The sequence below is a fragment of the Amphiura filiformis genome, chromosome 1 (assembly GCF_039555335.1).
Source record: "Amphiura filiformis chromosome 1, Afil_fr2py, whole genome shotgun sequence".
NCBI classification, from domain to species: Eukaryota; Metazoa; Echinodermata; class Ophiuroidea; order Amphilepidida; family Amphiuridae; genus Amphiura; species Amphiura filiformis.
Window position 1 is genome coordinate 42,268,067 of NC_092628.1, and position 22,625 is coordinate 42,290,691.

The window sequence follows — 22,625 nt, forward strand, 5'->3', positions numbered from 1 at the left end:
TGGGGGGGGTACCTGAATGAGTGACTCCATTTGAAATCTACACCCCCTTTGTGGGAGATTAAGGCCATGTCTTCTATAGGAGGTGTATGGACTTCAACTGGAATAGCCCTTTGCAATACTTGCAATACTAACATCTTTGCTGCTAAATGATGCATTATTATTTTATCAACGGTGCAATAGCATACAATGGGTAAAAATGAGTAACCCAGCAAACACAAAACGTTTTCGACATCATTCGCAAAAGGTTATAAAAGGTTGTCAGAAAACGTTTAAATGTCGGGTTATTTAAAGGGTACATTAAAGGTATAAAACGTTTTCATAACATTAAATAACATTTGTTGGTAATTTACTGCACAGCAAACATTTAAATGTCGGGTTATATAAAGGGTATAAAAACGTTTTAATAACATTCCAAAAATATTTTTGAAAACTTGGTACAAATCATTCTAAACAGAATGTTATTTTGGGGTTGAAAAATATTTTGAAAAAAGTTTGCCCAAAATATTTACAATAACGTTTTTAAAATGTTTTCACGACCTTTATATAACCCGACATTTAAATGTTATTAAAACGTTTTGTAAAAAACATTTTAAGAACATTTCTGTGTTTGCTGGGTGCAAATATTTTAACATAATGTTATTTAAGTGTTGACAAAATATTTGGCCAAAAATGTTTGCAAAAATAGTTTACAGTGACATTTCGAAAACATTTAAAAATGTTGTTGTAGTGTGTTTTCATACAAAATGTTTTAAACGCTTTCATGACCATTATATAACCCGACATTTTAATGTTATTAAAACGTTTTTACCGTAACCAAAACCCAAAATATAACTTATTTAAAACGTTTTAAAAACGTTTTGGTGTTTGCTGGGAATATATAGCAAGGAAATTTTCAAACTACTTTGTATCATGAAATGAAAGGAATAACTTATATTATATATCGGGCTAAATTAAATTTAAAATATATGTAAATAGCGCCCTCGATTTACACACAAATATACAGTTAAAATAAAAATGACCCCCAAAAGGCAGAAAATTTGACAAATTTGATTTTAAAAAAAAAAGAAAACCTAAGTTACAAATAGCTAAAAAAAATATATGTGTATGTTAGTGTGATAGATGTTGGTATTGTAAAGGTCTAGATTTAAATGACCACATCAAATAACCGTGCTTTACCTAGAGTTTTGAGGCGGATGAAAAGCTGTAAAATCAGTAAAGAACTACAAATAGATTAATACACTTTGAAATAAAAAATTGTAGGTCCTTTTGGAAACTTTATGTATAGCTTCAATACGAAAGGTCAAAATGTTCATATGATGGTCGGCTTTTCCTGCCAGATACATCCACTTTTTAAGTGCATTGCATTATATTTATAAAGTTTACCTAGTTAACTTCGAGGACTGTTAAATGTCAAAAATATCACTTTTTAATAATTTGCCGTAAAGTTTGTATTATATCGCGAATTTCAAAAAATCTAACTTATTTGATATCAGAAAGACATTCCTCGTATGCAGAATGCAATTTCTGATTTGCTCTCAGGTCCCACTAAAAAATACTGTGCAAAGGTGAGTGACCGAACCCTTAATACAAGATAATTTATTTTCAACAACAATAAGTTGTATAGTTTATTTTTTATCCTTTCCTTCCATCCCGATCTTTCCCACGCTCCCATCCGCTTTCCCATCCACCAACAAGAATCACACATAACAAACATACATATGCGCACACATACACACATATTGTACATCATAGTTCATCATGATCTTCATCTTCGTCCTCGTCCTCATCCTCCTCCTCATCCTCCTCCTCTTCCTCCTTCTCCTCCTCGTCATCATCAAATTGTTCCTGTTCATCTTCATCATGAATAAATTCATCTTCACCGTTGTCGTAAAGTTCTTCATCTAATTCATAATTAGGCGTACCGTCGCATGGACATCTACCATCACATCTGAAAACGAAATAACATAAATGTTTTGACATGTTTGTCAATGTAAAATTACTGAAGGAGATTACAAAAATAAAGATTTTGCGACTCTAATAACATTCAAATGAAACATTCACACATCCGATCTGAGGTCGTCCAAACTTTTTAGTAAGACGAGTCGGAGCCTTCAAGCCATACTTTTCCAGTTTGGTATAAATTTTCCTTAAATAATGCAGTTTATTTTTGCAGGGTAATACATTTATCTTAGTGGAAATGAGTCTTATTTTCTCACTTTTCCCAAAACGTGGCGACGTGAAACCATATTTTTATTATTATTATTTTATGTAGCCTAAAACAATTGGTAAAGTTAACAGTGTACTTCGGTTACATATATAAATGCGCTTTTATAAATACGCACGTGACCACCTCCACGCTGCCATAACAGCTTGTAAACAGTAAGTCTCGAAGTGACCTTCTACATAGCGGGTGGTCTTCCTACACATTTGAATGCAAATGCGGACAATATGAGACGACTGTGCAGCAAAATTGTCTATTTTGTTTAACTTTGTGATTATATTGTAAACTTTTCCGTCGTTGAATATTTTTTCCGTCGTCAAATACCTTCAAAATGTTGTTTTCAATAACATATTACAAAATCGGAATCCCACCATGTGTAATAATTTTGCTCTTCAATTAATACTTAAATTTGACGATATGTATCTACAGAGTTCCTATCCTTTTCTGTAGTGGTCAATGCGTAAGGATTTGCTCACGCTTGCTGGTCTTGGCATGTTGTACCCATGGGTCACGTGCGTATTTATAAAAGCGCATTTATAAAGACCATCACTTTACTTACTCTTTTAACAAAACAATTTTACTGTTTTGGCGTTTATGTAGACACGCAGCACGACAAAGATAACAAGCGTTTATATATTCATTACCGTCGCTTCCACACACAGGTTCGTTGTCATGTGGACATGAAATCGAGCAAGTGGTTAATCCTGAACGACCATAAATTACTGTAAACAAGATCAAAATTGAAAACAATTGACTTTAATTCAAATAATGATTATTTGATTGACGTAAGATGTACACAAATATAATTATTGAACAAGATAGTTGTGTGTATCGGTTTAAAATGCTACCAATAAATAAAATTACAGTTTACGGAGGAATTCTCAAACTGAGGGCGTAACCAGTTGGTCCCCATGAATAAATATTGTCGCGTGAGTTTGGGATGAAAAGAATGAACTAGTTAAATTTGCCCGCTTTTAGTGTTTCCCATCCAAATGGGTCCAACTAAAAGAATAGGCTTCCCCTTCGGAACGATCAAACTGGTTGCGCCTGGCAAATACCAACTGTACTGAACCAAGTTACAGATATTTACAAACGTTGGATATATACTGTTTATTGTTGCAGCTATACAGTATGAAGGTAAATCGTAAGCACCGTTTTTCCAATAAAAGATCGTATTGCATTTAACAATCCTTGACAAATATTAAGATTTTCTAAGTTGACTTACAGTCAGCTTGAATTTCTACATCGTCTACGCATTGTGGGAAGAATTCCATAACAGGCATGGATTCTGCGGTACTGCTACATAAGTTGAATAATGAGATAATGAACAAACAATGTACTGTCCAGATCTGTATTGAGTCCGGTCGAAGTTGCATTTTTAATTCTGGTGAGCTATGAAATGAAAACAATTATACTGATGAAATTAGTCCTTAATTTAGTATTTCAAATCTTCGATCTCAACACAATCAAACTTTGACATTCATCGGGAGACTGGCAACCCAAGTTAGGGATCAGTGACCTTTAGGAAAAAAACCCAAAACTGAATCATACATGTTTGGTTACTTTTTTGGTATCGTGACCACTGCGCTGTCACCATTGAGTGCCAATTGGTTGACTATGATACTGATATACAGCACATTAATATACCTGGTACCATCCCCACCCCATAATAAAAAAATAAAAAAACATCAACAACCACTATACTATCACCGCCATGACCATGAATGAATCATAATAATTAATATGGTTTTCATTATGATTGAATAGAAATTAATAGCTGAATTATTTTGTTGTCGTGATTTGCTTACCTGTAATTCAAAATTCAGACTGCAGTAATCACTGGTGTTAATTGACAACCAAATGGCAAACGTTTTCCGACTAACAAAAATTAAAACATCAGAGACAGTGTGATCATAAAACAGTCACAAATTTGGCCGGTTCGATTTATGAATATCAATGGAAATTGATATAACAACCAGCCGTCCGTCATCTGTTCAATTACTAAAATCAATATTTTTATTATTCATGTAAATGCGCATCATCATCGTCATTATTATCATTTTTGTCATCACAACCATCGTTATTATTATTATTATTATTATTATTATTATTATTATTATTATTATTATTATTATTATTATTATTATTATTATTATCATTTATTATTATTATTATTATTATTATTATTATTATTATTATTATTATTATTATTATTATTATTATTATTATTATTATGGCGCTATTGACATGTACGAGCGGAGCTCCACTGACCGAGTTTTGGGGTATTTTTCACTGGTTTGCTGTCATTTACTCATCCCCCGTTATTATAAGAACTATACTAATTATTAAACCCTACTTGATTGGCAGAAAGTACTAAATTTGTACCTATTACGGTTTCGTGACACCAATCTTCCAAATACGACCAAGCCAGGGCTGCCCGGTGAAGCAAAATGTTCATTGGAATAACCCCGGAGTTTGGATAGATGGTAGGATTTCTTTCTCATAAAAATGTATGGTCCCCCGTTATTAAAGCTTGTACCGGGTTGAAAATTCAGATATTTTGAAAAGAATAAGTAATTGAAACATAGAGCAAGTACTAAAATCATAGCTTTTATACTTTTTGATATATGACGCTAACTAGTTCATCTCCTATATCTACAACACAGCGCTACCAGTAGGGTTCAATTGCCTATTGTGAGTGCCCCTGTGTTGGTGCATACATGTAGTTAACAATAACTGCATGATGCGGCTTTTATGTAATTATTAGACCACCCTTTGTGGCCGGTCTTACAGTCATTTTCTTACGTAGCGCTAAAGGCTAAGCAAATGACCAACTTGTTTTATATATCATTGTTAGATCAGCCATTACGGACCTGCAGTCAATTTCCTCCGTAGCTAAACACTTACCAAGTGACCAACGACTTTTATGTAATTGTTAGACCACAATTTGCCGCCGCTCTTGCAGTAATTTTCTTACGTAGCGCTAAATGCTAATCAAGTGACCAACGGGTTTTATGTCATTGTTTGATCAGTTATTTTTCTCTGTGGTTAAACAGTTAACAAAGTGACAAACATTGCCAACGGGTCTAAGTTATTGTTAGATGGTCTTACAGTCATTTAAACAATAAATAGAGAAAATAGAGAACGCTTTCTACCTTAAGGGAGGTGCAATGAGCGTGAACCTGGTTTGGATGCAGAGGGAGTGTGCCTGTAACAGACACAGCCACCAGAAAAGGACCAGCTCAGATCGCGCGCCAAATAAGTTTGCAGTCCAGAAATTTCATTTTTTTCTCAGCCTTGCAAAAAGTAGGCAGAGGTGGGAATCGAACCCGGGACCTCCGTGTTGTAAAACCTACTGCGTTACCACTGAGCCAACTGACAATTAGCTATGAGAAGTTTGATAGTAATCCTTGATATTGCTGAATAGAATAAATCAATACTGATAGGTCTATTTATCTAATGTACGATGCTATTCAAATTGGCCTATAAACTAGGAATATAATGTGAAATGACTATCAATCGATCAATCAATCAAGTTGTCAAGTTATCAACAATCAATAATAAACCGACGTAGGCCTATCATGGAATATTACTAACTAGGCCTACTAACTAATATACCAAATAAATAAAATAAATAAATAAGTCAGTAAATAAATAAATAGGCATAGGCCTAAATAAATAAATAAATACATAATGCAGAATGCAGTTAGTATTTTAGTTGCAAAATTCCAAACATTCAATTCACACATTCTATTATAATTTTCTGCTATACACGCAAAGGACCTGTGCCTTTAATATGTCCGCGCCTAATCAATAATGAGTCTTTCACCATGCTCACACACCTTGTTAAACTATTGTATCCCTGGAGTATTATCTACTGACCAAGTCCTAACAAGTCAATGAAATGGATGCTATAACGTACCCAATCAAGCGAACATATCAAGGTCATATCAGGGCGTTATACAAAGAATGGTCAAAGGTCAACGTTTCCAAAGAAGTATAGTAATAGATGTAGACACAAGCTTTCGTGCGGGATTTGATACGGCGCTGAAGTCTAATGGCTGTCCCAAAATCAGTACCAGACCCGGTTTCCAGACGGCAATGTGTGTGTTGTTACAAGGAATGCAAACTCATGTTATCAATAAGTGAACCACATAGAGGAATACGACATCTATCGTGAGCCAATCTGCATTCTGTTGCCTGCAAAAGCCGACGATCAGGTAAAAATTCTAAAAGTAGCGTGACTAGATATTTGCGTTAATTTCATGATACGTGTAAAATGCATTGAAAACGCCAAATTGCAGTCATAAAATATATAATATTAGTAAATCACCCAATCGAATGTTAACGTAGGTATGTGGAAAAGAACTGCAATAACAATAATAAACTATGTGCCCAAAGAGTTGTCTTTGGCATGTCGCTTTTTTGAAATATCACCAAAAATATCAAATTTTGGAAAAACGCCCCAAAATTTAAAACAAACACGCACCTTCCAAAATAATTATATATTAACACTCGGCGGCCCAGTCACTACCTGCCGCTGTGATTTGGGGTAACTCATTGCTTCCCCTCTCCAGATACCGGTACTTCAATGTCGCTCATACCCCAGCCCTTAAATTATCTTACATTGCTAACAAAACCTGATCATGTCACTGATGGTATTTGATCACATTTGATAAATCGTATCTTCAAAATGATTAATTGCATATTCGTGATTTTTTATCTCCCTGATATTTCCTGTTAATTTTGTGCGGGAAATTTAAATTATTGATTATTCTAAATGTGGTGAAACAACAACAACCTTTCATAATAGCGCCATCACACAGAAATGTCGAGAGCTTTATATACCGGGTGTTATAAAAATCTGTTGTAATATCGAACTTTTCTTCCTTTCTTTTTCTTTCAATCGTTCGATCTCGTTCGTTCGTTGATTGATTCATTCCTTAATTCATTCAGTCATTCGTTCATTCATTCATTCATTCATTCATTCATTCATTCATTCATTCATTTATTTACTCTTTCTTTCATTCATTCTTTCAATCAGTCAGTCACTTTCTTTTCTTATTTCTTCCTCTCCTTTCTCTCTGTCTGTCTTTTTTTCTTGGAACCACAGTGTAAAACACAAGGACAGTGGCGTAGCTAGGGGTAAGGGAGGACACGTGTCCTGTGCGCTGTCTTAGGGGGTGCCGAATCTAGCCCCCCCCCCAGATCGGGTATATTAGGCATACACCTATATAGTTAATAGGGAACTCTCTTTTGGAGTCGTCTTGAGGACAAACTATTGACACCTAGGAGATCATTTACAGATCATGTGTCCCATTTAAAATACTCATTCTACTGGTACGAAATCAGCGTAACTTCAGAGTAAGTTATGTCTAGAAAGTAAACGGATCGTTCGTCATTTTCACATACGTACAAACCGTACCGTATCTTAACCCCCTCTGAAAATGGCGATAATGTTGAATAATCCCTTTACCTATTAGACTAGTGACTTACTCGGGAGTTACGTTGATTCTATGCACCTAGCGGCTACAATTTTACAAGTTTAGATGATTTCGTTACTTTTATTATTGTTTCCTTTTCCTACATTTCTGCAAGACCACCTTGTTCTGTTTTTCTTGTTTTCTGTTTTCTGCCTTTGTTCAATTTTGACTCTTCATGACATTTTTACTTCTTCAACTGTGTTTCGCCTCCACTTTTCATTTTCTTCTGTCTTTGATTTTTGTTATTTAATTTATGGCAGTTTGTTTTCGTCTTTTGTTATTCTATTATTTAGTTTGTTTTTCTCTTTGCTATTTGGTTTTCTTTTTTGAGTTTTGATTTTTTTTTCATAAGCTATTTTGGTTTTATTCTTTTATGGTGACGATTTTGTAGCGTTTCCTTTTGGCGCTGTCGTTTTGATGTCCTATTTTGGACATACTATTCTGCGCTTAATGCCTTGTTGTTGGTTGTCTTTGTTTGGAGATAATGGTGTCCTCTTTCAAAGATATATAGATTTTCAGGGTCCTGTTCTGGTGATTCTTTACTTAAGTGTATCATTTTGATGTCGATAATTAGTTCTTGGTGTCCTGCTTTATCGCCGATGCTGTTTTTTCTTGCTGACGTCACGTCTTACAGTTCATCCATATTTATTTCGGGTTGGTGAAGTTTGGTGTCCTTTTTATACACAAACAATAACCGTCACATGCTTTAGCTATAGTAGATGAAACCATCCGTACAACATACTGTGCTTATGACTTGTTATTGGGTGTCTTGGTTTGGAGATAGTGGTGTCCTCTTTCGAAGATAGAGTTTTAGTTGGTATTTCTTTACTATAGTGTATTATTTTAAAGGTAAAACAAAGGTAAAGGAGGCGAACCTGTATATAAACAGTGAACGGAGTGCCTGTCTCTCTTTCACTGGCGATTCCTCCATGTAATGTTGCTGTAAGCGGATCGGTAAACCTCCTCCAAAGCGAGTCTGCTACCTTCCCATCATTAAAGAATGCCGGTACACATTTATACACCTGGGTAGAGGGATAGTTGAAGTGAAGTAGCTTACTCAAGGGCACAACACGCATGGCCACGGCGGGGCTCGAACCCACAATCTCACGATCGTGAGGCCTATGCTCTACAGCTAGACCACACATGCCCTCAAATATTTTTAATATCGATAATAATTTCATCGTGTCCTGCTTTATCGCCAATGTTGTATTTTATTGCTGACGTCACGTCTTACATTTCATCCCTATTTATTTCGGATTGATGAAGTTTGGTGTCCTTCTTACCCGGACAAAAAACTGTAACGTGCTTTAGCTATATCAGGTACTAAACAAGCTTTTCTACAAAGAAAGCATTCGTTTTAGTAGATGAATGAAGCCATCCGTACCACATACTGTACTTATGCCTTGTTATTGGGTGTCTTGGTTTTAAGATTGTGGTGTCCTCTTGCCACGATATACAGAGTTTTAGTGTTCTGTTCTGGTGTTTCTTTACTATAGTGTATCATTTTGATATCGAAAATAAGTTCTTGGTGTCGTGCTTTATAGTAGTCTACTGTAGTAGACCAGTTTAATTTATCATTCCCTAAATTAATCTCTCTGACCTGACCATGGAAAACTCATCATTCCTGTTCTGATTCAACAGCTCAGATATCCATGAGAAAACTGGTCTACTGTATTTCGAATATACAATGAACTATGCACTCTATAGTGGGTATGATGTTACCTCATTAAAAATGCAGTCTTGGCTGTTTATGCACATTTCCTGTGGTTTTTACCAATTAAGCCGTTTGAATAGCCGTCCAGCGCGTATTATTTGCACAAGGTCCAATACAATGTATAGTACGCTTGACGTCGCGCACGTATACGCGTTGGTTAAGCTGTCAAATGAAATCTGAAGAGCTACCCCACGTGGGTTGGGTTCAGTGAACACAGTGGGTTGGGCTAATGCATAAACATGTATGCTTGCCTATCTGTTATTGGTTAAGATTTACCACCCACATTGATTTTTACTTCATTAACATTCATCTCAGATTCGAGATGAAAGAGGTTGAGTCTATGTGTTAAGATATGGTGGGTCACACAGGTCATATCCAACTACCGCAGTCCTTTTTTCTCTGGGCAGGGCAGTCACTGGAGATGTGATGTGTTTCGTCATAGATTTTAAATGGTTTCATGCATGGGAACGTATGAATTGTTTATCAAAAAAAAAAAAAAAAAAGGAATGCAGCGCAGTCTAGCTTTAGAGTCGATGCAGTTTTTCTTGCTGACGTCACGTCTTATAGTTCATCATGTTCATCCCTATTTGTTTCGGGTTGGTCACGTTTGATGTCCTTCTTACACGGACAATAACCGTCACATGCTTTAGCTATTTGAGGTACTACACAAGCTTTTCTACAAAGAAAGCATTCATTATAGTAGATATAGCCATCTGTACCGCATACTGTCTTCTCGGCGTCAGGACAACGGAAAATGCATTCAGGGGTGCCCTCAATAGCTGCGAAAGAAAATAATATTTACATTATATTGAGTATTAATAGTATGTCCATTGTTATTCACTATTAGTCCTGCTGTGACAATGTTGACTGCGAGAACAAAATGTATAAACATTTCACAGCTGTTGTAGGCCTATACACTGGCGAAGTTATTACTACCATAGCAATAGGTGAAAACAATTTTCGAATATGCCGCGCTGAGCTGGTACGTTCAGACGGTACCGCTGCATTGAACCATATCATGCTGCTCACTCGCACCTGCAAGATTAGTATCTTTGAAAAGACCGGTATTGTATTCAATCTATGATTGCAGACATACACAAATGATGAGTGCAACCTGCTTGTAGTGCAGCGCGATATATTCAAAATTGTTTCACCTATTGCTATGGTAGTTAATCCGATTTATTATGTCACTTCGCCAGCGTATTACAAGTTAATCCACGAGAAGATCCCAATAAGCTCGCAATCCAGAGTAACTATTTAAATTTTAGACATTCTTAATGAAGATTTATTACGACATTCTACATAGGATGTTATGTGGTAGTCATTTTGATTCTTGAATATACTTACATGAAGCTTCTGCCACAGCCAAACATGCAGGGTAATACGGATCTCCTTGTATGTAGGGAACCAATAACAGAAGTGTGGATACAGATATGAAAATGACAGGCCATAGGTATTTCCTGCTAGGATCCATTGTCTGCCTGGAAAAGCCATCAATATGTAAATATTTAAAAAGTGTGTCTTCACATGGGTGGATTGGGTTTGGATTATGTTGGGGTATGCGTATGCGCTTGTATAGGTGTTATTAATACAGAGTGTATCAAAATAAAGTATACTGTTTGAAAAATGCCACTAGATTAAAAAATGTGAAGCATTTGGTCAAAATGCTGAATCAGCATCTTGTCCTTCTTCAACTGTAAAATCACCATTATAAAGGACTCGGTGGCTATTTTTGTGAGCCGAGTAAAAAATGCAGTTGCGCGAATTCAATTAAAATCAAAGCAACATGGAATTCACATGTCTGACCACTTTGGCAGTGTCTATTGATTTGAAACATAATGTGGTTTGAAAGGTTTGAAAGGTATATTCTTTATGTGATCATAAAGAAATATCATCAAAATATTTTAATATATGCGGTCAAAGGTCAACTTTCATTACATGCTGACCGACCTTCGTAGTGAACCTAGTGAGGCCGGTCGAGCGCAGATCCATCGGAACACGCTTTTCAATACGCGGATTTCTCTACCGGAAGTCAATTTGTGCCGAAATTCCTTCCCACATTGCAATATGCGTATTGCATAACAAAGAATATTGATTAACCTCCAAACTGTATCTCTTGTTATGCACAACGGTTATTGCATTGTGGGAAGGAATTTCGGCACAAATTGACTTCCGGTAGAGAAACCCTAGATCCGCGTATACGGAATAAATGCTAACCTCATCGTCACATCATCCAAGCAGCAAAGTTCATTTCCCATCGAAAAAGCGTTATCCGACGGATCTGCAGTCGACCATTCTGTAGTATAGATGTAGGATTAAGAGTCCCATAGTACGTTCAATTTTGCAAAAGTTATCTAGCCCGAAAATTGCTCAGACTGCTCACTCAAAAAACTTTGAACAAACAAATGATGAAGCCAACAGACGAGAACACAAAAACATCAAGGATCAATAATTGATATAAATTAGTACCTTAAATGCATCTTGAACTGAGAGCAGGGTGCACCAACTTGATGTGAGGAAACAAGTAAAACACACAACAGTATGAAGAGTAGGGTGGAGTGAAAAAACAAAAAATCAAGATAATTTTTTTGGATAGTTATAAAAACTTGCTTACATATGAAATAAGTAACCTGGCAAAAAATTGGAAAATTTGAAGCATATCTTGAGGTTCCACAAAGCACCTGAAAAACGTGGAAAAATGACCGAAATTACCCAAATTTACGCATCCCGGCACGAAAGCGCATGTTGAGATGTTAATATATTCGTAAGTACACCCCCTAGAACTATGAAATTTGGTATATATGGCTACCTTTAACTGCTTAATCCATTGCTGTAATCAGAGGCACTGTAGCATGTACCAATTGTAACTGATAAGTGTCCAAAAATGGATGAAAACCCTGCCTGAACCATTATGTGGGTGGTTCGCGGCACGAAAGTGCATGTTGAGATGCTATTATATTCATAAGTACATCCCCTAGAACTTTGAAATTTGGTATATATGGCCACCTTGCACTGCTATTCTAAAGATGTAATCACAGGCAGTTGACCATGTACCAATTATAAGGGAGTAGTGTCCGAAAATGGATAAAAACGCAGTAACACTGCCTGGACCATTCTTTGGAAGGGTGATATGGGTTGTACCGCAAATAGTAATATATACTTTTTGATTTGTTATTGCAGATGAAATTGAGCAATCATATTTTTCTTTTGTTGTATCTAGTGCAAATAAACTAATAATGATGGAAACAGACATGCTATGTTAGTGTGTCTGCTTCAATGTGCATTAAGCATGTTAAGTTGATTGTCAGGAGTGTAACACCATTTTAAAGTTACGCCTACATTCCTGACAACATAACAACACCAATGGGTTGTACAACAAATAGTAATATATACTTTTTGACATTAAAAAATAATTAAACTAAATGTTTACAACATTAAATAGTCTATAGTAGTAACATGTATGACAAAAAGAAGCATGCCTTAAAAACTATGATGTTGGGATTTAGTGTCACATTCCAGGCATTTTCGATCTTGATTCCAAGCGTGCTCAAATGAATTCATCGCGACTTTCGGGACCGCACACCGATGCTGAAGCTTCTGTAACTGGTTTGATATGTCTCTCAACCGCCTGGGTGTAGCATGGATAATGAGCAAATTCCAGTATCTGTGTCTAATCTTCCAGGATCATAGTTAACAGAGTCTTGTCATCAATATCGAATGTTACAGGAGGAGGTTCTGTGATTGGTATGTTCTACCACTCGATCATCTCTATATGGTAGCTTCAAAGTTGAGCAATGGCACACTGAATGATCTCACTGTGTTGGTACTTGGCTGCTTTCTTGTTTTAATGATGCGTCGCATAGCTAACCTGCGTATAACTGCTCTTTTTCTGGATGGCTAAAGAAATTAGTGTTGCGTTGAATTACAGGATCCACAACTTTCTTCAGCTCGTCTGTGAGGTAGTGTGAATTCTGAATTACACTGTAGATATGTCGAGAACCATCCTTACACAACGGAGCATTCTTTCGCAACATACAAACGTAAGATACGAATTTGGTCATTATCTATGCCACACCCAGGTGGTTGAGAGACATACATGTATCAAACTAGTTACAGAAGTTTCAGCATCGAGCACTTTTGGAATAGAAAATGCCGAAATTTGACAATAAATCCCAACATTATCTGTGGTTTTTAAGGCATGCTTCTTTTAGTCATACATGTTACTACTATAGACTATTTAATGTTATAAACATTTAGTTTTATTATTTTCTAATGTCAAAAAGTATATATTACTATTTGTTGTACAACCCATTGGTGTTGTTATGTTGTCAGGAATTTAGGCTTAACTTTAACACTCCTGACAATCAACTTAATGCACACTGAATCAGACACATGTAACATAGCATGTCTGTTTACATCATTATTAGTTTATTTGCACTAGATACAACAAAAGAAAAATATGATTGCTCAATTTCATCTGCAATAACAAATCAAAAAGTATATATTACTATTTGCGGTACAACCCATATCACCCTTCCAAAGAATGGTCCAGGCAGTGTTACTGCGTTTTATCCATTTTCGGACACTACTCCCTTATAATTGGTACATGGTCAACTGCCTGTGATTACATCTTTAGAATTGGCAGTGCAAGGTGGCCATATATACCAAATTTCAAAGTTCTAGGGGATGTACTTATGAATATAATAGCATCTCAACATGCACTTTCGTGCCGCGAACCACCCACATAATGGTTCAGGCAGGGTTTTCATCCATTTTTGGGCACTTATCAGTTACAATTGGTACACGCTACAGTGCCTCTGATTACAACAATGGATTAAGCAGTTAAAGGTAGCCATATATACCAAATATCATAGTTCTAGGGGGTGTACTTACGAATATATTAACATCTCAACATGCGATTTCGTGCCGGGATGTGTAAATTTGGGTAATTTCGGTCATTTTCCCACATTTTTCAGGTGCTTTGTGGAACGTCAAGATATGCTTCAAATTTTCCAATTTTTTGGCAGGTTACTTATTTCATATGTAAGCAAGTTTTTATAACTATCCAAAAAAATTATCTCAATTTTTTGTTTTTTCACTCCACCCTAATGAAGAGGGGAAGAGCGAACAAAAAACAACAAACATGACCAATTTAGGCACAGATTTATGCATATAGGCAGACAAACTTAGCCAAAAATGGCAAGGAATAACAAATGTAGGTACAGAAGTTCGATGGCCAAAAATGACCAATTCCAGAGCCCACAGAGGTATAAACAAAACAGACAAAAAAATACTTAAATCCCAATATTTCAAAATTAACTTTACTATTACTGAAATTATATATCTTACATAACTACAAAATAATCGAATTACTTTGCTTACCTTGTATTACATAGGCAACTTTGAAGTGACGTCATGATACTAATGATTAAACAAATTACGCATGTTTGTTACTAAACTTAGAAAACTACTCACGGCAAATTCAATTTATATTTCAAATCCAATACTACTATTACACGTGTAAATACAATCTTTGTTCGAGTACAGAGATGGTTTGCAATACCGTTAATTGTGTACAGTTAACGCATGCATTTCATTGATTTTTGCTGTTTCAACGCGTGTTAATTAAACAAAAGATTGGCAATAGATTTGTTCTCTGTTTCGGGTCGATCAAGGGCAATTTAACACTTGTATACTGTGAGTGAAAATACGATATGAATATGTATTTTCAGATATGAACACGTGCCGGTATATAGGGAATTCCATATTTCGATTTCTGATAAAATCATGGGAAACGATATACTCAATCAAAGCAGACTGTTTTTGTACTGTAGTTGTATTTTATCGCGTTACTTTCTAAAACCAGCTTGTATTATGAGTTTCCATTTTAATCATTATATAGTTAACACATCCAGCCTGAAAATAATGTGTCAAGATAAATTTATAATTTTAATCTAACACTTGAGTCACTAATATTATTACTCAATATGAGAACGGAATAGCAAAGGAAAACTGATTTGATATTACAATCTATAAGTTCCCGTCTCTCTTCATGTTACACTTGACTGTAACGTTTGCATTAACCATAATTACATTAAGGTTATTAATTATTTTAAACTGTTGTGATTTGGTAGTTCACAGCATCTTACGAATGGTAGTGAGCTTTGGCAAAGAGTGTATTGCTCAATTCATAGCGATTGTGTAGAAGAATGAAAATATCACAGATATACTTTTATAGGTGCTGCGGTTCTTTCGTTACGTTGTAAAGAGGGCTAAAACAACAACACTTTTGTAAAACGTACATAACTCATTAACAATAATAAATTAAGCAAGTTTGCAAAGTATACGATTTGTAGAATGAACTTTTGCAAAACATCAAGGTGTTGTTTTTCAATAATATATTTGTCTAGATAATGAAAATCAATTTTTAGGTTGCTTCGACCAACAATACCTCGTCTACCCTTAAGCATATAATTACATTAACCGTAATTATATCAACCATAATTACAAATCAGAACCTTATCTATATCATGACGATGTCATTTGTTTGTAGGTACATCTTCTATTGGTTGCAAATGGGTAAAAACAATGAAGATATCATCGACTGCTCAGTGCCAGAAGTGGGTAAGTGCAATTGCTGCCCTGAGAACAATTGACAATTTACACACAGTTTATTATGCTCATCTACACATGGCAGATACACATGGCCGCTATTGCACTTGCCCACCTCTGGCACTGATAAATTGTTGAATTTTTAAGGTCTTTTGAGTTTTCTAGTAAAATAATATTCTTTTTGTATCGTTTCAAGTGTTGACCTACCAATCTTGTTTGGCTCTGAGGTCAACAAAAAGTTGAAAAGGATCAAATCAAACACTGGTCAACCTTCATTCATTTTGAGGGTAACACTCCGATGTAGTTATAAGTTTCACGAGGCTATGATTACAGAATAGAAGTTATTAGGGTTAGGGAAAACAGTTTGACAGACCCTTTCAGAACGGTAGTATGGAAAGGTTGTACGCAAGCATATCCAGGGCCGTGACTCCAGAACGTGGTAAACTTTGTTTATAATTGTACTCTGGGATGTGGAAACCTATGGATGTCTTTAATCTTAATAATTATCGATTTCGCTAAGTACTTTTAATGCCACATTTACTGGTTTATAGAATAATAACATATGAAATGCGCAACTTTTGCTGTAAAAGACGCATAGCAGAAATATTTACTTGAAGAGGTGTGGTCAGATTTTTCATGTTCTCTTTTCTATCTTAGATTGAGGACTACCATTAAAGTAATAAGTTTCCCAATTTTGAGTTGTATTGGTAATATGGTTGTGAGAAGCAAAAAACGTGGATAACTATGCCCCATAGGATAGTACATACACTTTAGGTTCTTGGTTGTGGTATTCTTTCATGCGCAGCATGAAAATCAGAGATAGCAAATTGTGTTTTACTAGAAGCTATTTTGCTATAAATTATGTTTAAAGGGGGTAACCCTATCGGTTTAGGCAATGATTTGTCTTCAAACTTACATAATTACAATTTCAAATATCGTCCCCTTTATTCATCTATGTGAGAAAACGAGAACATTTTCAGCGTAAACTGGATAATTAGCTCAATTAGCAAGCCAATACGTTGATACACGTGAACTGCATTGTGGTCCGGCATCCAGAAACAACACTCCCGTCGAGTGCTTCGCCATACCACTACTTAACTACGCCCATCATTCTTGTGACAAAATATCTCATTCTTTTTATTTTAACTAGACCCTGATATAGGCCCTATTTCCATTTAATTTTTCTTTAATTTTATGATTTGTTTCAATGAAAAAAATGTTGTTGTTGTTTTTTCTAATTAATTAATTAATTAATTAATTAATTTATTTATTTATTTATTTATTTATTTATTTATTTATTTATTTATTTATTTATTTATTTATTTATTTATTTATTTATTTATTAGTGGAGTATGCTCTCTTTTATTTTTTCCATGTTCCTCGTATCATGCTTGACAAGATAAGTTCTTGCTTTTTATTTATTTCGCCCCTTGTGTATTTCTTTATTTTTTCTTTTAAGAGTATATTATTATAGCGCCTTCATTATTTTGGACCTATTTCAGTTCGCGCGAAATGGGAGTAAAACGGCTCTTATTCACGGATTCATTCTTTCTTATCCAGAATGTCGAAGGTGGTTTTTCATGATTTCTCTGGAAATACATCGAATTGGATCGTCAAATTATAGGAAATCTATTAAATGATACCAAAAACTCTTCAACAACGAGAAAAATTGGGGGGTGATGCTATCGATCGGGTTTCGGACATTTAATGGACCCAAATAAATCAAACATCTAAGGAGAATTTCGAGCTTCTGTTCATTAAAAAGTTCAACAAATTCGCTAACAAAAAAGGGTGACCATATACAAGATGACACCATTTTATTTTTTACAAATAACATGTATGTAAGTCTATGTCTAACAATATACATAAACACACACTAGAATATAATATCATAATCATGCTTTATAAAACTTCACAAATAGAATAATTCCACTTTCGTGTGTTTAAAAAAAAGTAGATAGTAAAGTTCAAATTACATAACTACAAAGTCCCATTGATATTATTATAGCTTATTATATTGTATTTTCTCATCTTCTCTTCATACCATGAAACCCCGTCTACAAGTATAGATGAGGTGACATGTGTTTACATTTGATACGCCCTCTGTTGGTCTGTGATCAAAATTGTTAGGCAAAAAACACTATAGTTTACATGGAAGAAGTTGATTTTTATTCATTAACTTTGGTTTCAAAGCAAATAATACAAAAAATGGTATCAATCTTGTTTATAAATGCATCAAGCTATAAACATAATATCACACAAAACTTCAAAGGTTTTTAAAAGTTGAGTTTTAAGGAGATTTATGTAGTCTATCATAGACACTTCTGTGTTATTTTGCCTGCTTTGAAACAACAGAGGGCGGTCTGAATGTAAACATGTGACATCATAGGTCACCTCATCTATAGAGAGTGCTTCTGATGAAAGCTAAATTAATCCAGGCGCCATTGTGGAGTTGAGCAAATAAATAACAGATCCAAGAATATACAAACAAGTATTATTGTAAGACCAATCTATTGTATTGGCATCTTTACGCTTGTTTCGTATTAATTTAGCTTTCATCAAAAACACTATATATGCTTGTAAACGAGGTCTTACGGTATTTGACGTCGTAGTGCGACGTCAACATCGATTGTTGCCAGGTCAATTCGTTGCCATAGTGTACGTTAGTAACCATTGGTTACTGGTTCAAGCCTGGGCTCATACACCTGTCCCGAATTTTGATATGCAATATACTTTGTGGTGTGATCATTTTGATCCAGAGGATGATTTAAGGAAGCCCCATCATGCACTGTAAAAGTGTTATCACTAGAGTTTCAACTGCCACTTTACTTTTCAAATCCCATTGAACTCTGTGCAAAAGATGTTGTTTTAGAATTGCCCGTGTGTCATTATTACTTGGTCGATTTCAGATCTAAAGTGATGTATGCATGAAGGATAATTCACACCTTCTGTAGATAACATAAAATGTGAAATCGACCAATTGAAGGTGTTTTTATTGTAAATATATCTGTCCAAATTCAAATTAACCATGCACGTGTGTATGCAGTGGGCGGGCAATGGTGTCATGTTCACTCACACAGCTGTGCTAACCGCAAGACGTGCTGGGAAGTGCTTAAATCATCCTCTGATTTTGATTAGTGGTAACAAAGAAAGCGTGAGCCAGTTGACCTAGAAAAAGGTCATATTCTAACATGCACTACGACAGCGAATTAGTTCACGCTCTCTGTGTCTGGAACCACGATCATAATGATCACAATATAAAGTCAATTGCTTCCTAACAGGTATGCAAACCAAGTGTGAACCAGTTACTAAGGTATGACGTATGACGTGTTAACTATTACGGTGGTGAAGATGGCAATAGATACCATTGATATACTGTAGTTAACGTATACAGTGATTAATTATCCTGACAAGTTACACGCAACCTTGCATTCAAAATAGACTAGTTGTCTGAGAGTGTTTTAATTTGTTTTAAGTATTTTTCCTAAATGTTCGATCTAAAATAATGAATGAATGTTTTAATATAACTGATATTTCCGAAGTATATAACGTATAATGTACTCGTGCAAATGCATTCGTCAAGATAACCGTTCATTATCCGTTCATTATCCTTATCATGCCTACTTACTATATCGCTATGGAAAAGTAGGAAAAATAGATTTATGTAATTTAGTGGAGGAAAATAGCATGCATTGGTTTGATAATAGTGAGGCAGCGATTTGTTACATGTTGCTTTCGCCCGTTGAACTACATGTATTCAAAATCACTCTCTGACACGTTATTTTGAATAATTAGACGAGCGTTGGCGTAAGCACCGAGACGTACGAAATCGCACCCTCTGATTATCTATGTAGCCCTAGTCACTCATTAGCTGATTTTAAAGTATGATGTATTTACATTACGAAAAGTAAACGATATATTCTACAGCTCGCCGTGTCTTTTATTTGTTGCCTTTGTCCTGTTCTTAAAGTCCTTAAATGCCTTATATGCCTTTGCTGATTTCTCAGGGAGTTCTTTTGAAGACTTCTTACAAGGGCAGTGACCGTCACATGCTTTGCTTAGTTTAGGATTAAAACAAGAAGCTCTACACAGGAAACATGCATTATGGTAGGGTGCTCCATCTGTACCACAAACAGGTTCAACACCGCCGGGACATTGAAAAATACACTTCGGAAAACGTTCTCCCAGAGCTGCAAAAAAAATCAAAACAAAGTGAACAGAATTATAGTGTATTAGCTCTACTGTAAGAACATTTTTAATTCCAAACGGTATATGCGAATTGTATACAGAAAAAATCTATAAAATAAAGTTCAGCTCCCGGTCTGTTGTACAAAAAATTTCTGAATGTTACGATTGGGCAACGGAGTTAGTTCGGGCTCTTTTGCTTACATGCAAGGATAATTGAAACTTAGAAACTCATTGGGTTAAATAAGTTTTAACGATAGTTTTTTTAAAATATAATTATTGACTTTCTTCATGAAAAAAATTGTCCCTCGATTATTAACTGTGTATAACACCCCGTGGCGTTAGTCGTGTATGTGTTTTCGAGTTTTAATTTCGATATTTATCCTTGCAAATTACGCAAAGGAACCCAAATTATCTCCGGTACTATTCTTTAAGAAACACCCTGTATTATCAATATTTTTCAAAATTGTAGCAGATATGAAGGTATCATTGTGTACACAAAAGGTTACATGTAGATGTTTGAAAATCAATGTTAATGTTAATGTAAAATTTAATGTTAACATAAATGTTCTTTTCATGGCATAATCTATGTATCCTCTACTACATGTAGTAACCATGTGAATATTAATTTGTCAATGTTTCTTTTGTGTAATAAATTCAACCATGAAAAAATGAAAAGTAACGAAGAAAATATATTAAAACCAAGATGTGCTTTTGTTCAACTTTCATTGTGCGATATTTTGATGGTTAGTCACGCTTGACAACCCTGTTATGTGTTGCTTTTAAAATTAATTTTTTTTTAATATAAACTTGTTATCGGTAAATGTTTATAAATTAATACATGTACTTACATGTTCCACCCGTTTTACGAACGCATGTAGGGTAAAAGTTTTCTGCTTGAGCATATACTGATGAAAACGTGAGAAGTAGACACATTAGCGTAACCCTGCATAGCAACACTACCAAACGCTCACGGATGATCGCCATATTGCACCTATGGAAAGTGACATAAGACAACAGAAATAGTCATATCTTGACTGTAACATACATTTCTCCAGAAAATAATGTCTGATTTCGTTACCGATCTTTTCAAAAGATCACTAACATCAGTCTTCGTTTCTTACCGACGACCTGTTGTTTTAAGGTTTGTTTGTATACGTTTACTGTTGTGCGTCCACAAGATTACTAGATACAAGATAATTTTACTTCCATAATTCACACAAATCACACATGTATAGATTTAAAAACAAATAAAGAAAAAGCAATATCAAATAAACGAATCATGGAAGAGATGATCAGAAGGCCAGTAAGGCCAGAGGAAGTCACCCCATTTAACAAAAGAAACAAAACCAAGGCAAACAAACGAGAAACACAATGCAACGCGTTCTTGTTAAACGTATACAATATTAATAGATACAAGATCATTTTATTTTCATAATTCGCACAAATCACAAATTGTGACGTCTCATGTCAAAAGGAGACACTTTTGCACAGGTTATCAATGTTGAGGTTTTTACATATCTCAAATATAAAGATATTTTGCTCCACAATGCCGTTTTCCCCAATGAAATCGGATATTCCTAAGCGAAGATATTGAGTTCGTAAGTTATGGTATTATAAAATTGGAAATTGAGATATCGGCCTTAAAAAATATTATTGACAATGTTGAGAGTAGGAATTACCTAGAAAAATGTCTCAAAAGATACAAGATGTCAATTATATTTCGGTCTGAAACTATCGGACAATATTTTAAACATTAAGAACATCACTTCTCCATTTACGATCCTGCCCAAAAGTGTCTCCTTTTGACATGACACGTCACAATTTATCAAGTATAAATTTAAAAGCAAAGAAAACACAATATCAAACAAATGAATCATGGAGGAGACGGCCAGAAGGCCAGTAAGGCCGGAGGAAGTCACTCCATAAAAATGTTACCACCAATAGAAACGAAAACAGGACGGCCAAACAAACGAGAAACATAATGCAACTGTTTTCCGAAAAATTACAGTAATTAAAAAATATATTATATATTACCAAAAATACCATTTTAGATAATGACATAAATACCTACCTTTGGTGTTAATACTTTGATGTATTCTTTGACTACCAAGTCCAGATATTTCAGTTTTAGTTCTGTAAGTCCACGTAGTTAGTTTGTAAATCTGCCGTACGTCCCACGTATACAAAATGAATGTTGATGAATTATTGTTATGCAAACGAATAAATAGACCCTGAACTCTATTGATTGATTTCGATTGTTTATCGCATTTTTAGTTTTATTCACACATAATTATTTTTTATGAACGATAATAGTTGAGAGAAAAAAGGCGACTGAAGGATGGGGAGAGAGAGGGGGTGAGAGTGAGAGAGAAGAGGTAAGAGAAAGAGGAAATGGGTACGATATTTT

The 22,625-nt window shown here is 35.1% G+C and overlaps 2 protein-coding genes and 1 long non-coding RNA gene across 3 annotated transcripts; all 3 read right to left on the reverse strand.

The window, feature by feature from the left end:
* Positions 1-1,170: 1,170 nt before the first annotated feature.
* LOC140166264 (uncharacterized) lies at positions 1,171-3,609 on the reverse strand. The gene is made up of 3 exons (XM_072189675.1): positions 3,447-3,609; positions 2,781-2,943; positions 1,171-1,948 (listed from the first exon to the last, which is right to left on the reverse strand). Exons 1-3 carry the CDS (start codon positions 3,595-3,597, stop codon positions 1,747-1,749), a joined length of 516 nt encoding a protein of 171 aa, XP_072045776.1. The 5' UTR covers positions 3,598-3,609; the 3' UTR covers positions 1,171-1,746.
* A 6,331-nt stretch (positions 3,610-9,940) lies between these two features.
* Positions 9,941-14,922, reverse strand: LOC140147234 (uncharacterized). The gene is made up of 3 exons (XM_072169017.1): positions 14,801-14,922; positions 10,766-10,899; positions 9,941-10,197 (listed from the first exon to the last, which is right to left on the reverse strand). Exons 1-3 carry the CDS (start codon positions 14,833-14,835, stop codon positions 9,980-9,982), a joined length of 387 nt encoding a protein of 128 aa, XP_072025118.1. The 5' UTR covers positions 14,836-14,922; the 3' UTR covers positions 9,941-9,979.
* Positions 14,923-17,817: 2,895 nt separating this feature from the next.
* On the reverse strand, positions 17,818-22,423 carry LOC140147245 (uncharacterized). Its single transcript, XR_011858350.1, has 3 exons — positions 22,290-22,423; positions 21,067-21,209; positions 17,818-20,220 (listed from the first exon to the last, which is right to left on the reverse strand). It is a non-coding gene; the product is annotated as an uncharacterized lncRNA (long non-coding RNA).
* Between the last annotated feature and the right edge of the window lie 202 nt (positions 22,424-22,625).